Source organism: Cyanistes caeruleus, chromosome 7 (genome assembly GCF_971803275.1).
Source record: "Cyanistes caeruleus chromosome 7, bCyaCae1.hap1.1, whole genome shotgun sequence".
NCBI lineage: Eukaryota > Metazoa > Chordata > Aves > Passeriformes > Paridae > Cyanistes > Cyanistes caeruleus.
The window spans coordinates 6047610-6067025 of NC_141707.1; the positions used below are offsets into that span (position 1 = coordinate 6047610).

General features: G+C 41.7%; 1 protein-coding gene across 2 annotated transcripts in view; it reads right to left on the reverse strand.

Moving 5' to 3' along the window:
* Positions 1–1179: 1179 nt before the first annotated feature.
* The window catches only part of UBE2F (ubiquitin conjugating enzyme E2 F (putative)), a 53159-nt gene continuing 34922 nt past the window's right edge, over positions 1180–19416 (reverse strand). For both annotated transcript variants that reach the window (XM_023930608.2, XM_086896293.1), the window contains one exon: positions 1180–1689. In XM_023930608.2, coding sequence (XP_023786376.1) covers positions 1639–1689 — 51 coding nt within the window. In that variant the 3' untranslated portion in view covers positions 1180–1638. The remainder of the gene's footprint in view (positions 1690–19416) is intronic.

Here is a 19416-nt window from a genome sequence, read left to right on the forward strand (position 1 = left end):
TGGATATATTTCCCAACCTTGCTATTTCTGTGAGTGTTTTACTCCTTACCTTTGCTGACATAATTGTTTTGGCAGCAAAGATTTCTCACTGCACTTGCCTGCTGAAAATACTGGGCTGATCTGTGTTTCCTGTATTATCTGCAGCTGAAGCTCTCCTCCTGCATGCCTATCCCTGAATTTCACCTCCCTGCTTTCCCAGGCCTACAGCAACAGCTACAGGAGCTTGTGAAGCTGTAAAGGAAAAGGCACAGGGAAAAATCAACACCAAGTTTCATGCTTAGTTTGCACTCCAGCTCTGCTGTGCTCGTGATGGAGATTCTTTTAATGTCCTCCAGCACCTCCAGCAGAGGAACAGCAGGAAAGAATGAAGGGGGGATAAAACCCCAACAGTCAACGCCCAAGGGTCACACACACACTTGCTCTGTGTGAAACCACACATACATTTATATTTCTCTGGTTTATAAAAGCTCCTCTGACCCTGGAGGATGCCCAGGGAGCTCTGGCACACAGACTGAAGCTGCTCCTGAGGTACGTGCCGCTCTCCTCTGCAGGCTCTCAGTGCCATCCAGCTCCTGACAGAAAAGGCAATTGCAGCATTACATCCTTCCAAATCAAGAAAGACAAGTGTGCACAAGTGGGGGGAAATGTGTTGTGGGTCCAGCTGTGTCATTCCCTTTCAGTGCAGGAATCTGGAGAACACAATTAGGTGCTCTCCAGGTAACGCTGCCTAAATTTACCTTAATTAGATCAAACAGCATCTGATGCTCCCTCACCACATCCACACTGGAAAGCCAAAGGCAGATTTCTTTAAAAAAAAATCTCCTTTTCATTAATTTTTTCGCAGAAATATATATATTATATATATATATATATAATTTTACTAATACTAAACACGTACTTAAGTTACATATTAGCTTGTATTTCTTTCAACTACTTCACACAATGAATAGGAACAAAAAAAAAACAAACTAAACCAAATACTGTAGCCCAAACAGGCCCCAAAATTAACAATGTAAAAATTCCAAACTGTGACAAAAACATACTTACATTAAATAGCATTCAGAATTTCAATACCAGAAGTAGAATCTCATTTTGCACTTCCACTCTGGCAAGCTCTAAGCCTCAGCTGAGTGACTCTTAGAAAAAGCTCATATTGTTTTTGCTCATCAAAGGCAACAGTTTTGTGATTTGGTTCACAGGAGACCATTTATTGCCAACTCAAAGTGTTCCAAAAACACGCCACCTTTTCTGCTTGGCTTTTTTGGGTTTGTTTTTCTTTTTTTCCTTCCCCCCTCCAGATTAGGCAAGAGTTAAAAAAAAAAAAAAAAAAAGTGTAATTACAATTTCAATAGTGATTTCTTTTAACTTCTCAAGCATATCTCATCAACAGGATATACAGTACAGTTCAGAAGAGTAAACATTTGTAAAAGGAAGCAGACAACTTTTTCAACCAACAGACACAATTTCTCGCTGTATTTATGCTGAACTCTCCTTTGAACATGAACAGGTTATGAAGTTAGTTTTCTTCTTCAGTACAACATGGACACAGGACTGGTACAATCCGGGCTGGTTTGGCTGCTGTTGAAGTTAAGGATAACCCTGGAGCGGAGCTGTGCTGCTGCCATCCATCTCCCTTCATCATCTCGCGTAGCGCTTAATGTAATCTTCAACTTTATTCCGAAAGTCGTCCTGGAGGGAAGCACAGGCACGGTTACCCCAGGCAGGGACTCACATGGGAATGTGCTGCTGGAAGTGCTGAAAGCTCCCTGCAAGGGAAAGGCCCATGGCTCTCCCCCAGGGCCTTGAATCCTTACAGAGTGCTCCACACTGGGGAATGAAGCGGGAAGAGAGTCTGCCATCACCAGCTACCAACTTAGGTACGCACTGCCTGCTATTCCATAACCTCTGCATCCAGGGAAAACCACACAGTTCTGGTAGTTTGTGCTTATAAAGCACAAATAAATCTTATAAATAATCTTACGAAGCAAGAGGAATTCTGACATCATGTGCAGGTCAGGGTGCCAGGCAGACTCCACATTCCTGGCACGTTATTGCGAGCCTGAACCTTACAGCTTGGTATTAAACTATATTCCACCCAAACAGACCGAGGGGCCTGTGCTCCAGAGTGCATTCTGCTGAATTTCCAGCTCCCAGTTCTGTGTGCTGCTGGAAGATAAAGCAGGAAAACCTGGGAAATTTATGTACCCACATCTGTTAGAAAAGAAAACAACTAAAAAAACAATGCATGCAGATGAGGAGGTTTTGAACACTGCCCTGGTACACTGGAGCTGCCTGGACAGCAGTGGCCATGAAAGCACTGAAATTCTCTGCCAAGGCTCTGCTTTTACTAGGAAGGGCACAAAATCCCACTGCCATGACCTGTGGGATCACAACATGGCACAGTCCTGCTTCAATGTCACTTGTCAGCTCCAGGTTTGCCAATACATAAAATGATGCCTTTCAAACACATCCCAAGTGTTTTGGTACAGACTACCAAAGGGGACAGCACATCACACCAGGAAGGAGCACTAATATGACCTTTTTGCCTCAGTCAAGCTTGGAACACATCAATAGTTCCCTGGCTCCAACACCAAGCTTCAAACAGTTAAGATCAGCTGCCCTTTTGATGGTTTGGTTTTCTACCAGTGAAAGGATAAAGGTTATCCCATGGTTAAAATCCAAAAGGATCAAAGAAAACCTGTGATCCATCAGCAACTCTGTGATTTCACTTTTTAGCTGATCAAGTGCATCACAGATGTCCAAACCTACGTGCAAGTGCTCAGAAATCTCAACGAAGTTTAAAATGCAGTTTAAGGCCAGAAATATCCTATTACAAATACAGCTGCAGAAATCCCACTGTTCCTTAGGAACATGCTGCCTGCTCTTCTGGGGTGAAAGAGCAGCAATTTTGCTCCACTATGTCACCTACTAAAGGCAATGCTGTGCGTAGAGGTTTTCTCACTCTGCTGCAAGCACACCCATTTCCACACTCATCCAACTGCACGCTGTGTTAAAAAACTAACACTACAAAGCTAATGCCATCTTCAGCTGAAATAAAATTTCCAAACCCAGGCAATTTCAATCCATAGATGCAGGTTATGATAGCTGTGGTGGAAACTGAATTCACTGAGGGCTTCTTGCACATTGTTTCTCCAGAAGATGGATCACTGAAAGGAGCTGAGCACAAGGCTGAGAAACACCACTGGACACACACCTGCACCTTCCCTATGTGCACAGTATCAAGAGCAGGGCAGTGCAGACAGCTCAGAGCACCCTCAGCTTTTCCCTCTGTCCCTTTCTGAGTTATTACACAGGAAAATGGGCTCTCAGTGGGGACTGAAGAGAAGCAAGAGCTCAGTAAGGAAGGAAAAGGCTCCAGAAAGCCACTCTGTCACTCAGCAGCCTGGGCTGAAGGACCTGATGGTGTTGGCAGGGATGCATTTGCAGGGTACTCACTGCGTGTGAAGCTGGCTGTGAACAGGAGGGGCTCACCCCAGAGCTGCAAATATTCCATCCTCACCTGCCATATGGCTCAGCACTTCCTGATTAATGGGGGGAACTTCTCTCTGGGCACAGCTGCTTATGTGCAACACTGAATAATCAGAAGCAAAAAAAATTTGGCAGAGCAGGATGTACCCTGTATTATAAAAAGGCAGAGGCAAAATCTTGCTAGAAATGAGAAGGGAAAGAAAGATTCAGAACATCCCTTCAAAGACAACATCCCACAGAAAGTGTCCTCTTTGTTTAAACAAAGATGTTTGTATGAAGAGGTTTAAGAAATAACCTTTACAATGAATAAACATATACAAAATGAACAGGACAAGGGACAATGATTTTAAATGGATAGAGAGAAGATTAAGATGGTGTATTAGGAGGGAAATTCTTCCCTGAGAGGGAGTGGCACAGGGTGCCCAGAGAAGCTGTGGCTGTCCCTGGATCCCTGAAGTGTTCCAGGCCAGGCTGGACGGGGCTTGGAGCAGCCTGGGATAGTGGAAGGTGCCTCTGCCCATGGCAGGGGGCGGAATGGGATGGACTTTAGGATTGATGGATAGTTGGAAGGTTTTAGCCCTCCAACCCAAACCATCCTGGGGTTCTGTGATTATATTTAAGAGCACCTGGGAGCGGATCCACAGAGCCTCAACCCCAGAAGAAAATTCAATTCTACCCTTTATTAAAAGCTTGTAGAAACACACACTCAAGATCTAGGAAATGCTTCAAAAACTGATGTTTGACCTGATTTGGCAGATCTGGAGAGGAGACACTATTTTTTCAATTGTTTGTACTGCACCAAGTTCTGCTTATTAACTGCTTGTCTTTTATTAAGCTTTTAATTTGTAACCCGAAGAAGATGTGCTCAGTTATCCAAAGCAAACACAATACTCTGGTGACAGCTACCAGAGAGGTCTGGAAAAGTTCTGATGGAAACTTTCCCTCGGGAATATTTTTTTATTTATTTAAAACAAATTATGTATAATGATTACCCAAAAAATACAATTTTAAAAATATGTATTAAGAAAAACCCCAAAGCAAATTTAACTCATTTATTATCCTTAATATATCTACTACTGGCACTTCACACCCTGCACTATTTGGCCAGTCCTTGCAGAAATATGAGCAGTTTAACCCATTTGTCCCTACTGTGGCAAAACTTCTGATCCACCTTGACATCCTTTAGAGCTACAGTCCTGTAAAATTCAGGAAAAAGATCACAGATCAATTGCTCCTGCCTCTTTTGTGCTAATAATCATAGTAATAATAATATTTTTTAAAAAAGCAGCTCTATTTTAACAGAAAACTACCTGAATCCAACATTTATTACCAAGGTTAAATTCCAAACAACTTCTGCTAGGACCTGACCTGTGGTGCTAAAATGATTAGGAAAGACTTCTGAGCACCAGTGAAATGGCAGTCACTCCAATCAAGTCAATCCAAGGCTTTAGGATATAATAACCAGGTAGATCTACCCATTAGCCCTATGAATTATATTGAAAGCCACCTTTGTTTTCTTTTCCCCCTTTCAGAAAATAATAAGTATTCACACCCATCAACCCCCACACATCCCCTCCCATTTAAAAAGGAGCTGAATGAAACCTTTGAATAGCACAGAAATCTCAAGTATGAGGTGCTTTTTTTACAATTTGTGTTCCTGCCTTGCTCTCATTGTTTTATTTAGCTCAGTCTCTACATGATGTGAGGAGTTTTCCAAGCTCTGTAATTAAATTTTAGCTCTCTGAGGAAAGAAAAGAGTGGGGGGTGAAAAACCTATATAAATGTATCTCCCACAAGCTCTCTGCTTAGCAGGTGCAGTCAAAGCCAGATTGATTTTCATGGCCTGTGATCCCAGCTTTAGATTTTAAAATTCTCCTAGATACCAAGCAATTGTGATTTTGCAAAAGGATGAGGAAATGCTTTAGCAGATTTCTTAGTAGCCAAACCCTAAGGGGAAAAAAAAAGGTGAAATTTTTACTGCAGGGAGAAAAAAAACACTACCAAAGCCAGAACACACCACTGCAGCTATTTGGAAAAGAGCAGCATTGTGAAGAAGAGAAACACTACAGTTTGGACTTTTTTTTTTGTTAAGTATCTGCACACAGAGGTAGGTTAGAGAATTAGTGTGGGAAGCAGTGACCTGCCTGCCAGGGCAGAGAGAAGCTACCTTGCAGAGACAAAGCAAGTCATTAACACACTGAACACATTTGTACATTTGTTTGAGATTTCACATCTTAAGCAGGAACCATTTCCCTCATGCTTCCACAAATTTTCTGCTGTCTGCCACTGGAGAAAGATAAAGGGAGAGAAGGACTCTCTGAAGTTCCTAGAAGAGGAACAGGCTATGGATTAGATAAATACACCTAAATCCTGTTTGGACAAAGGCAAGAGAATTGAGCCAGATGAAGAGAGCAAAGCAGCTTCTCAAAGAAAATTGTGTCCTGGATCAAATGTGAGTCCAAATCCACCGTGGGGCTGGATGGAGATAGAGGCCAGGCGAGTCCTCTGGTGCCAAAGGACTTGGGATTTTCCCAGACTGCCACAGATTGGCAATTTATTACAGAATTTATTGCCATTTAAGATTTCACCTGGGCTGCTGAAAACACAGAAAACCCCCTGGGAGTTAACCTGGGGAGCAGAGACTGCTGGATCCCTCAGTGCCTGAGGTCAGGAGTCTCCTCTGCTCCTCCAAGGCTGGCCCAGGCAGTCATCACCTTGCCAAAAGCCCTTCACAGAAAAGCCCTTCAGGAAAATTACCTGAATTATCCCAGTGACTCTGAGCTTGACCTCCTCTGAGCTGCAAACACACTTCCACCCACGAGGACACCACTCATTCCCAAGAGAGGTTATGTCCTTGGGATCTGGAATCTTGATGGATAAATCACAAGCACAGAGGAAATGGGAGCTCCTTGGGTCAGGCCAGAGGGTTTTGCAAGTCATGCTCTACTCCAGGCAAATGGTGTTCGAACTAAGCTGACTGGGCAGCTCCAGTAGCTCAGACTCCATGCTGGCACTCACAACCCTGCCATATGTTCCCTTTCAAAAGCCATGGATGTTTCTAAAGGATGCAAAGCAAAAGCTTTCATTTTAAACCACTTAGATGCCTAAAGCATCTAAAACAAAAGCTTTAAAACATCTGCATTTCTTCCACATTACCTCAGCAAATCAAACCATCTGCAAAAGCTTAATCAACTTTGCTGAACCTGAGAAAGGCTCCATCCATAATCAAAGTGTTATGGAAGATGTGGAATGGTTTCTATAAATACTTGCAGCATTAGAGAAGTAATGGGTTTTCCTATATACATCTGTGAGCACAATTAGCAGCTGTGCTGTTGCTCATTTGCACATGCCATTTAATGCACTTTGTGCTCGCTGGGAAAAGCTTTCAAAGGCTGTAAGGAGGACACAGAACATAAAATGGGGAGGCAATCCAAGAAAAACCCCAGTGCAGTTCTGTAAATGCAGAAATGCTGCAGAAAAACAAAGATGTATTCTACCATGGCTGCCATGGTTTCAGTGAGAACAACAAACACCAAACAGGGTGGTTGGGGGAGCAGAGGAAGTAAAGGATTTACTGCAATAAATATGGAGATAAATAAATGCAATGACTCACTGGGAGAATTGTTATGAAAAGATGTTTTTGGACTGGGATGGAACTGTTGTTCTTAATAAGCCATTAAGCTGTAATCAGAGAGTAATAAAAACCCCACAACAAAAATTAAATAGCTTCCCAAAAAACCACATCAAGCTTGAAAGCCTTTTGGGGCTACATTCTTTTCCAATGTGGTAAAAGCTTGGAAAGCTGAGGTTAGCCAAAGGTGAAGATCTACTTCAGTTCTTCAGATACACCTTGTGGGTGCATGAAATTAAAACAAATCTTCAGTGTTTCATAATGCCTCTAGAAGAAATCAGGGAAGAGGTACTTGATTCAGTAGCCAGGAATAAATGTGAGTTTCTTATTTCATCTGAAGAAGGTTAAAAGCACCGTCACACTTTCATCCCTGCAGTTTTGTACTGTTATAAATAAAAAGCAGTGTTCTCACAAATGTTTGGAAATAGCTACTTTCCATCAGGAAGAGATTTCAGGATGTCAAGTGCTGGTGCAGGGCTATCATTTTAAACCAGGGGATGGGGTTAAATGGAAAACCTCACACTAGACCAAGGACAGAGACAGATCCCAGCCCAGAGGGAACTCAACAAGCACAGCAAGGATGAGACTGCCCTAATTTAAGCAACAACAATGACTCAAATATTCTACAGTGCAAACAACATAAAAAATGAGGTCCTGACAAAGCCAGCTTGAAGCAATCATAGTGAGAACCAGCTCTGGGTCATCTCTGCTGATGCCCCTATCTTGACCAGAACTAAAGAGCTCTTCTGCTCTCTACTCTTCCCTAAGTTAAAAGCCAGCAACAGAGTTTTTGAAAAAGTCCAACACCAAACAAGTGGAAAACTAAAAGAATAATTTGCATCCTACATTCTTGGACCCAGACCAGAAATCAAAAGCCTGGGAAGTTCCTGGTTTTAAATCAGTATTTTTTTTACTGTTTCTATGGGTACAGAAGTAGTTGTATCACCTCAAACTGTTTTCTAACACAGCCTTGGATCTCATTATAAACTCTTAAGAACTTCCCTTTTTTCACTGTAATTTCTCACTATGAAAGACTGTGACCTCACAAACTTCATATCAGAAAAATTCCAAAATCGTGTGGGGGAGTTGAAAAAGAAAAATCCAGTTTTGAAGATGAACTGAAAACAACTGAAAATGCTAAAAAGGTAGTCCAAGGAGATGTTATGAAAAGGAGATCAGAATGCATGCAAATAGAGGAGATGGTGTGACAAAGTACACAATTTTACAATGAATTTTACAATGTCACTCTTTCTGTATGCCTTGAGAATTAGTAATTCACAATGAAGAAGCAGTAGCTTCAAAGCCTTGACCTCAATTACTTCTTCAGCAATTCTGACAGCATACATTGCTCCAATGTTGGGAGTAAGAGCCAGCAGCACTGAAAATGAAAAAAAATCAGAATTGCACAAAATCCCCTAAAAATTCAGTTGTGTGCCTACTAATTACTTCAAATTGGCTAAATATGGAAGAGGAAAAAAGACAACTGCAAGTAAAAACATGCAGGGCTTGTAATCAGTAGGAATCAATGGAACACCCTGTGGTGTTTGAATAGCTTGTGGGGAGTTCTCTTTACCAAAATAAAGCCTCACTTAGTGTGCAAGAGTCTGGAGCACCTATAGCCAGGGAATGTCTAGCACAGGCAAGAAAGGGCTTTACAAGACACATTTAGCAAGCAAAGACAGCAAAATCTGACTGGCTCACAGATCTGCAGACTCTCATCACTACTCCCCACACCCACCCAGCTTTCCCTTGGCACTTTTCACCACCTCAGCCTGACCAGCAGGGCAAAGCCTGGGCTCTGCTCTGTGCTGGATGTGCCCAAGGAGCCCACCTGGAGCTTTCCTGGAGGCTCCCTCCCAGCCCAGCCTCTCTCTGCTGCTCCTGCTGCCAGCTCTGGTGACAGCTACAGGAACTGATGTAGACTCTGCTGCTCTGCCAAATCTGATGGAAATCCATGTGTATATTTAAAAGCCCTGGGGATTGAGGGGGAGGCTGGGATGAGTGGACAGATGGATGGCATCACTGCATAAGCCTTGATTCCTCTGCCAAAAACAAACACTAAAAAGCAAAGCAATTGCCAAAGGTTCACTTCAGTGAAGCTCCAGGACAAACTGATTCAGAACAGACCAGGTGAAGGGACAGATGTGGGAATGGATCTGCTGATAGGCTGAGCTCAGCAGGCCACGATCAGTGGCAAAGAGTCACTACCATCCCCACAGGTACCTGCTAACCTCAGTGACTCTGTAAAATACCTCCTGGAAATGTCTTCATGATGAAGTGCTGGAAAACCTACAGCTAGACAGCAAACACCCCCTCTAATGTGATTCAGAATCATTTCACTTGGTTACGGTGGCCATGAGGAAGAGAGAACAAAGAAATGTTTCTATCACCTCCTTTAACTTGCATTACATTAAAATGCAAGATTGTTTTCATGCAACTTCACAGCTGCCAAGTTTTCCAGAGGCTCCTTACTTTCATCTTTATCCATAATTTTATATTTCTTCAAATTATTCTGCTGCTGTTACAAGACTATCAGACTGACAGGCTCCAACTTTCATCAGAGAAGTGAAAGGAGAGAAAACAGAAATGCTTTAAAAGCAACAGTGGCACTGGGTTGACACATCTCTCCACACCACAGTGATGCACCAACACAAGAACATTTTGTTAAAAGGATAGTTTTTCATCTTGGGGTATGGAGGAGAAAAACATCAGGCTTGTCAACTCAGTATTTCCTGCAACCTCAGCTCTGCAGAAGTTCTTCTGTTCTACACCTAATTGTTATTATCTTGTATTTTAGTATGTTCAAGACCAGCCTGTTTAGTTTATGGAGAGCTTCCTCTCCATCCTCTATCCAATTACATTTCTACAGCCTAAGAAACTTTAATCAAAAATTTACTTTACACATGAAGTGCCCTGCAGTTCTGAATCTCTCCCCACTCACAATATTTGACATTAATCACATTAAACTGATTGCTTCTAAGGATAAGGCAAAATCTTTCTTTTCCTTTCCACCTATTTTAGCAGCTATCTGAACTATAATGCCTCCTTAAGGATATTACTCTCCTGATGACAGCCTTTGCTTCTGTTTTTAAAAAGATGGCCACAGACTTCAATCACACATGAGAGAAAATTTCCTTTCAGCCCAGGAATTACAGCTGGGGTTGCCAGTAGAATACGGCAAATATATCATGGATGAGTGGCCATTCATCCTAAGCCATTGCCAACCATGAAGAGCAACTCTCCCCTGAACAGGACAAGAAGAATGGTTTCAAAAACCCTGCTGGAGCCTCTTTTTGTCAGTGTCAGGCAGTGCTACAGGCTTCCCAGGGGAGGGTGACTTATCCACCCAATTCTGACACTGTCAGTGACTCAGACCTTGGTCTTGCACTGAGCTTCTTGTCAAACATTCTTTACTCTCTTTATCACAAGCCTAGAGGGTTGAAGATGCCAAGATGTAGCAGAGAAAAGCCCTGGGAGGAGAGTCTCAGCTGTGACTGCAGCCAGTGCAGCCCAGCACTGATTTAAGCCAAGGGCCAACCTCAGTTCTGACAATCAGAAAAAGGATTTCTTTTGCAGGCAGATTAAAAAAGTAAAAAGCAGAATGCCAAGATTAAAAAACTGGTTGTTTCTTCCCTTCTGCATTTTAGCTCATCTGAGGAATGGGAACCTCTGGCACCTGCAAGTACAAAGGGCAGCACAGCAGAGAAAAGCGGTCTGTATTTACTCCTTCCGAAGTGATCCTGTCAGAGCAGAGATAAAACAGGTGAGAGAGGTTGTCTGTGTAAGAACATTGCAGCAAGACTGAGACATGCAAGGAAAGGATAAGGAACAGAATGCAATTTAAATGTCAGGCTGTTAATCCAGGACTAAGATGATCCAAATGAATGCCCAGCCTCCCACTGCTCCATTGTCCTACCCGGAGTGAATCATTTCCCTCTCCACAGCATGCCAATTCTCATCAGCAAAGTACCAAGCACCACAACAGCTCTCCATCATTTAAATTTAGTTTGGTTGCCCAGCACTGCAATTTGTGGACATCAGATCCTATTCTATTTACACAAAAGTAAGTGTCAAGCTTACAAATTCTATCGTAAACCAACACTAACCACTTCATGATACTGAAAATAAAACAGCTATTTTTGTTTAAACCTGTTTTTCACTTTATAACAAAAGATACCAAAAGTAACTTACAGTTACTACTGAACACTACAAGGAAAATCAAGACAAGGTGAAAAGCTTGGCTTGCCTGTAGCTGATAAAGAAAAAACCCTGATTTGCAGTGGTAAAACATGAATTTTCATTCCTGATGAAATAAGTAAGAACCTTAAACCAAAGGATCATCTTTTCTTGCCACCTGTTAAATCTTTCAGTGCTACCTACCTATTTAAACCTTGCCAGCCTGTGAATTTTCAGAGAGTATGAAAAACAGAATATTCCACATTTGCCCAGACCTGGTTTCCCTTATTAAATGAAATCCCCATTTTTTTTTTTTCCAGAGGGATTTCAGCCCAGGGTTTCACATGCTCAATGCTACTCAAGAGTCCAAAGCAGCTGTTGTTTTCTGCACCAAGCACTACAAGGGCTGGGCAAGTTAGAAGGGCTGGTTTTCAGTTGAGGGTTATGTTAATATCCCAGCAGGGTTAGATGGTGCAGGAATGCAAGAAACCCAGCTCCCTGAGCTCACATTTCACTGCTGGGGAGCACACACCCCAAAAGGCTCTTCTGGCCAGCAGCACCATTAAAACTTGTTTCTGTTGATGCAGCCAAATAGAACACAGTAAAAGCAATTGCCCAGTCCTCCAGGATAAAGTCTCTGTAATCCAAGCACAGAGAGTGCCTGACCACAAGCTGACATGATAGAGAGCTCTACCTAATCAGGAGTCATTTGATAACCACCAACCATCCTTATGATACTCCCAGATGAGCAAACCCAGGGGGATGCTTGATTAAAGGGCTCTGAATAGACAGGGCTGTTAAATTGTTCCTGCAGAACCTGTAGGAAGTCTGATTATTTTTTTTTTTCCCCAGTGCTAAGACACAGTACAAAATCTGCCAAAATGAACGTGGCTGCCCCATCCCTGGAAGCGTCCAAGGCCAGGCTGGACAGGGCTTGGAGCAACCTGGGTTAGAGGAAGGTGTCCCATGGCAGGAGGTGGCACTGGAGGTCTCAAGGGTTCCTTCCAAACCACACCACTCTGTGACTCACATGGAAAGCAGTTTGGAGTTACGTGGTAAATGTTTTACTATTGAAATAAAGATCTTTCAAGACAGCAGGAAAAAAAATATTCTGGCTTCGTAGCTGTTGTTACTGAGTTATTCACACTCCTGACAAGGCAGGCAGGACATGATGACAAGCTGAAGTTTTTAGATAGGTTTCCTTTCAAGTCTGCCAGCACAGGGCTGGGGCCTGTGGAAAAGCCCCACTCCCTGACAACACCTCACTTGGTTACACTTGGCAGCTGTAACCAATCCCCTTTTCTCCAGTCACTTTGTCAAAATGAATGAAGGGCTAACCCAGGCAATACTTGAAGTCAGCCATCAGCATGGTGCCAGAAAAAAATTCCAGCAAATTTTGTTTACTGCTGATTTCCCATTCCTTTATGCCATGTTCAAGGGCTCCAACTTTGATACTTTGGTTTTTCAACCCCTTAAAATTAATTCAGCTCAAGCTGTTCATGCCTTATGAGCACCTTGCACACCCAACCCCAGCACATTGCTCCTCCAGTACCAGCTAAAACACAATAATAATTATAAAATACTTTTAAAGACTGCATTAAAGTAAATGTTTTTCAAGTATTTTCTCTGTTCTAAAGGAAATTTTCCAGCTGCCTTGAGTCATCACTAAACTTCTGACATTCAAGCTTAAAAAATGGTAACAGTAATTATCAGAACTCTTCATATATCACTGTCACTGTTTAAATACAGAACTTTCTAGGGATATGTTTGGAAAAAATTCCAGCTGGCTGTGATGGGAAACTATTTGCAAGGGTGAATAGCCTGACAAAGAGAACTGGGCTAAAAATAATGTGTGAATTAATTAAATGTGCATTATTTCTTAAAAATTCCTTAGGGAAGGCATTAGAGAAAGCAGTTTGACATTAAAAACCCTCAGAGTGCATTCTCTGGCTCTAGTCCAATAAAGAAACATTCAGATAGAAATATGATATAAACTTGGGCCATAGAGAGCTGGTATTTGACTTTTGACCCACCCATGTGCTTTGGAATATTTTGCAAAAAGAAAAGCATTTCAACTGTTCTGTTTCCTCAAGGACCACTACCATCACAGAACACAGATTATCCACAATTATCTGGAAAATAAAATGCTTTTTTAGAGCTATTTCTAATGCTTTTTACCACAAATAACACCTCCTCTGAAATGCACAGTGACAGGATGCAGCATGCACAGACCATGAAATTTTGTTTATTATACTTTATATTCTCTATGTGTTTTATATAAAAATGTCTTTCAGAGAATCTTGGACAATTTTGGTGACTTGCTACCCAAACAAGCTGGTTTGCACCCAAATTGACCAACAATCACTACAGATCAGTGGATAATATTTGCAATTCCCAGAGATTTAAGCCTCAAGGAATTAAGCCAAAAATAAAACTGAAAATAAAAAGCAGAATCTAAGCAGTTTGGAGGTAAGGAAGTGGCAAGGAAAAGACCTGATGTCTTCTGAACAGGAAGAATCCCTGCAGGAGCTAAATATTCAAATATGCCTTTGACATAAAAATTATAACAAAGAGCAGGTACAACAGAGAAACAAAGAAACTACTGTAAATCATTTAAATGAGCTACTTTAAACCAGAAGATCTGAGGAAGAAATATAGATAATGAGTAATTTCCCCCCAAACTTCCAAGTTTTTTAGTTTGTCTGCTTAGAGGATCCAACACACCTGTGGCACACTGGCATTTATAGCATGCTTTTCATTCAGATCTATCAAAGAGGATTTCAAACAGACTGATCTCCTGAGACAGGAAATTACATTAACAGAAAAAAAAAAAATTCAACATGATCAATTTAAGATAAAGCAGAATCCAAATCTGAAGGCATTATTTAGTTTCAAATGCTTTTCTTCAGCTATACAGAAAAATGGAATTTGAAGGAAGGCTTAAATCTAAATGTAATTATGCCCTTATTATGTATGAGCACAAGAAATAAAAAGCCAGGAAGATGAAAGTACAGCTGGCCATGACATTATTTTGCAAGAGCCTTTAGAAAGATCAGATGTGAAATGGCACAGAGGCAGCGAGCTCTGTGACTCTTTAGCTGTCTAAAGGCACCAGCAGTGCAAGGACAAAATTACTCCAAACTTCAGCAGTGATAGAAGATCCCAAATCTGCCAGCTCCTGTATTTAGCACCCTGAGGAATAATTCAGAGAAGAAAGCACCAGGCTCTCAGATTGGTGCTTGATTAAACTTGAGGTGAGACATGAGGACAGGAATCCCTTTCCACTTTGAGATGTGCTTCCCAGACCAGACCTAAGTGTCTGTTAAAAAAAAATAACCAACAAACCAACAAGAAGGAAATTCTTGGCAAAAAAATCTTTACAATCCCAACCTGCTGCTGGTTTCTGGTGGCTCCAGAACTGAGGAGGCTGTGCTGGGCAATGACAGCTTTTTATGAAAATGGAAAATCTGGGGGGAAATTCAACTCAGTTTCCAAAAGGGATGCCTCAAGATCATCTACAGAAAATCTTTATTTGTTTCATACTTTGATTACTTACTTGCTGACAATGTTTTCCCATGGCTCACCTGTTCTCAGGAGGTATCCAGCCCAGGCACTGACACTTTGTCAGGTGCTGGTTTGGGTTAGAGGCTCATCCCATTCCACCCTCTGCCATGGGCAGGGACACTTTCTACTACCCCAGGTTGCTTCAAACCCCATCCAACCCCCAACAGGGATGGGGCAGCCACAGCTTCTCTGGGCAATGCTTGAGAAATCAAGATTCTTCTGCTAAAAATCAGAACTGTTTGCTGTTTAAGGACTTTAAAAAAACTGCCTACAATTACGAAAGGTTATAAAAATTCTTCAGTGAAATCCATGCTCAGCAACAGTTCCTATCAGTGGAATTTCTCATGGAATTAGACTAGAGCTCTCACTAGTGAGGACAACACGACGGTCCCTCAAGTAACTTTAGGAAAACCTTAATCCCACAAGACACATTAGAACAACCTGCAAAGATCACAAGCCACTGACAGGAAGGACTGGGTTTTTTAAGCCAAGTTCCCTAAAGAACTGAGAATGTGTAGGACAATTACAATCCTAAGAGGAAACCTGAAGAGACCGATTTGGATTCCCTAACACCATGAACTTCTTAAATCCATCTCCACAGAAACAATCCTGAAATAAAAACCTTATTTTCTTTATCACCTAGAGAAAGCTTTAATTAAAATTTAAAAATTAAAGAAAGAATTGCAGAAGTCAATCCAGAGCCAAACTCTTCCACGCAAACCTATGCAAAATAATTGAGCATTAAATGCTGCTTTCCAAAGAGGATGCAAATAAAATCAGGGCTCGCTGAATTAAGTAAAAAACACTTGTGTTTAAAGTGGATCCTTGGCAAACACACACCTATTCCCATTACATTTCTCAGCTCTGGCACTTCAGAGCTGCAGGTAAATACGATAAATTGGATTTTCACGAGGAGGAAGAAAAATTCCCTGCCAAGTGGAAGGGACTTAGTCCTTCACAAGGACACAGCACAAAGCACTGAATGCTGACAGATAGGTTTCACTAAGATGGAAAGATTGTGCAGGGAAACAACACAGGGAGATGTAACTCAGCTTCTCCTACTACTGAAACAACTCCAGATCACAAGGATGGAAAAGTAAATGAATGTTTGCTAATCTGCAGGATGACAAAAGTTTGCTTGAATTGCACCAAGTACAGGGTAAATACAATTCAAACAGGACACAGCATTAGGGTTCTTGGCCCAGCAGGCCTGGGCAAGGAAGAAATCTAAGGAATACTTGGAAAAACATTTCTACTTTAAGCCACACGAAGCGTGCAATGAATCTTCTGTTGTGTGTTGTACAAATGGCTTTGAAATGTTTTTTGGCAGAAGTAAACACCACTAGGAAATGTAAGGGCTTTTAAGGATCCTGGCAAAGAACTGCAATGTCCTGAGGCAGTTCCCAAAGCAGCCATGACAGATGGACATATGGAAAGTATTTCCTAGATTTCAGCTAACAAATCACAGACACAGCACCCACAGCACCTCTGGATGAGGAATACACAAGCCCTGAAGCACCAACCTCACTTGGTTTTCCACTGCCAAGCTCTAACTCTGGTGTTTGAGTATTCAACCTACCTGGCTGCCACAGAGCAGATCAGTAAAGCTCTGTGTGTTTGCTGTGTAAAACCCAGTAAATCCTACAATTTTCAGCTCACATAATTTTTAAGTGAGTAGTCATTAAAACTTAAACACTTGCTCATTGCTTTAGAATCCATGGAATTGACTTGATTGACAATTAATGGCTCTGGCTATCCATAACTACTGACAGACTTCTGTGCTCAATGCAGAGTGGTCCAAGCTCACTAATTAGTAAGAACTTCTTTAAATTCAGCAAGAAAACTCATACCACCAAACCGCTGAGATTGTATCAGAGTGAGAAGACTGAATGTTGGGCAACTCCTTGCTTAGTTTACATAGAGACATCAATCATCTTTTTATTCTGATTTATTGAGCTCTACACCAAGAGAGGATGCTTGCTTATCTTCCAGTGACTGTGTCCCAACTGCAGAGCAATGTGGGCACCAAGGATGTCCAGCATTTGGGAAAGCAGATGTTGGTAAATCTGCGCAAATTTGTTGTGCAGCCTGCTAAAAAATTACTGGCACCTAGCAAGGTGTGTGTGGGAGAACTGTAAAATGAGTAAAGCTGCATAAACAAACATCTTTAATTTTTAAAATAGCTTGTAAAAGTTACTTGATGCTCACTGGCTGAAGGAAGCTGCAAAGGAACAAGCTCAGTAACTGACAGCTCCTTCCTGGAGCTAAAGGAAGTCCTGGAGGGCTGGAAGCTGACAGTGAACTAACACACATTTCAGATAAAACATGTTAACAGAGCAATCAGTTTATAGAACTTGAGCTCTGAATTTTGTATCATTTTACATCTTAGAACAAGGCTGCTTTTCCAAAAGGCACAACTATGTGCTCAGTTACACACCACAGACTGAATGCAAAGGTGGAGAGGTGCCTTACAGAGGAAGGGATCATAACTGCCCCTTCCAGCCTGATCTAACACAAACATTCCCAGCACAGCCGTTTCCCAAGAATCAGCAATAGGGATTTGCTATCTCTGACGTGACTTTTTCCAGCATCTGCAAGGCAGGAGTCATTTGTGATGACCTGGAGCTGACCAAACCCCAGCCTCAGCTCTCAATAACCACAGACAAGGCCTGGGATTAGCTGTTACCCTCTTGGGCAGCCAGGCTCAGCCTGGGAAGTCAGCAAAGGAATGCCAGGACTTCAAATCTGAAGGGCCATCAATGAGATTCTGAGTCATCTCCCCTGGGAGAACCACAGGAGACAGCCTGAGGTGCAGTGGTTTGGCTGTAACACAGCAAACACCCCCAGGATTCCCTGCTGGACACAGATGTTTGTGTACAGAACTGTTCCTGTATAGATGGATTTGCACATCTGCTCATACAGAGACTGAACATGCAAGCATGTATTACATGTATGCTATCTGTGGAATCATATTACACATGTAATTAATTAATTAGCGTTAATTAGCATTCCCATATTAATCCTATAGGGCACTGGAGGCATTTCTTAAGAGCCAGGATGGGACCACAGCAGTCTGACCCCACAACAAAGTGTTTATGGAAAATGACATCTCTGCCAGGGAAATCAAAAAAACAACTCAGGCTGCAACTGCAGCTTTTTCTCTCCTTTGCATTATTTATTCTCTCCACAAAGGCAGCACTGGGATTTTTTGATGTCACCACAAAACACACTACAGAGAGTCCAGCCCTACCTGGTGCTGTCACTGTCAATGAAATGCCTACATTAAATTCACATAAGCTCCAAAAAAAAAAATAAAATTTAAATGGCATAATATGAATTTTACAGATGCTTATGACAGTGCTAGGAGTTTAATAAACAAAAAATGTTTGTTCCCAAAAAAACTGTGATTTAGAGGACTGTCAAAAAAAATGCCCAATTTACTTTTCACTTCTTCAAACAACCCCCATGCAATTAGTGTAGCAGTACCTATTTTTGAGGACTCACTTCTGGTTTTGAGGGAGGTGTATCTTTTAAATCAGGCAGCATTTACCTTTCTGTGGATTCCCAAGATTTCCAATCTCTCAATGAGGCTGAGATGTTCAGGACACCAATTTTAACCACCCAGGGCCAGAGGGTGGAAGGGGATGGGCTTTAAGGTGCCTTCCAACCCAAACTATTCTGTGATTCCATGACAAAACAAAACCACAGAGACCCCTCTCTTCCAGAGCAGGTCTGTAGACAATTTTTTCCAGCTTTGCTTTATGTTCTCATCTCAGCCCTGCAAACAGGGATGAATACCAGAATAGCTACAAGATCTCATTAATCAAAAAACAGCTGGAAAGATGAACTTGCAATCCTGGTATTTCCTCTCGAAAAAATGAGATAAATTAGGTACGCTGCCTGACTGTATTTTCAATGAACTCTTCCAATCAACACTTGCTTACCTGGAAACTTTCTTCAATCTTAAAGGTTAACTTCAACAAAAGTGTTGGAAGAGTTTAAATTAAAACAAGAGGTCTTGAAAATACCAAGTGTGAGTTCCATGTGCTTGAGGAATATATCTGTGTAGTGTAACATGATGGAATTTTGGAGATAGATACAAAGAAATTGGCACTTTTGCTAAGATGTGAGCAGTACATCTCATTTATGTTCACCAGGCCACGTTCTCCTTTGCCCAGTCCATAATACACACGTGAATATTAGGATCAGTAAAAAGAAATTAGAAGTTTCCACACTCCTGTTCTTTAAGCCTGCCCAGATTTCTCCTGGCTTTATAAATACATGCACCTCTGAATAAAAGAGCTGCCTTTGGAAAGAGAGAAAGAGATCTCTGCAGATGTCTTCTAAGGCAAAGGTCACTCATTTCACCATGTCAAACCAACTCACCATCAGTTTGTTACACAGAACATACAAAACTTCAGGGGAAATCTCAGACATGAGAAGGAAAAGATCATCTATTTTGGGGCTGTGACCACATTATAGCCCACAACCCCCAGCACATGGTGACTAACAGTGCTGTGTGGAGTTTACTTTCCCAGAGAAAGCACTTTTTGTTT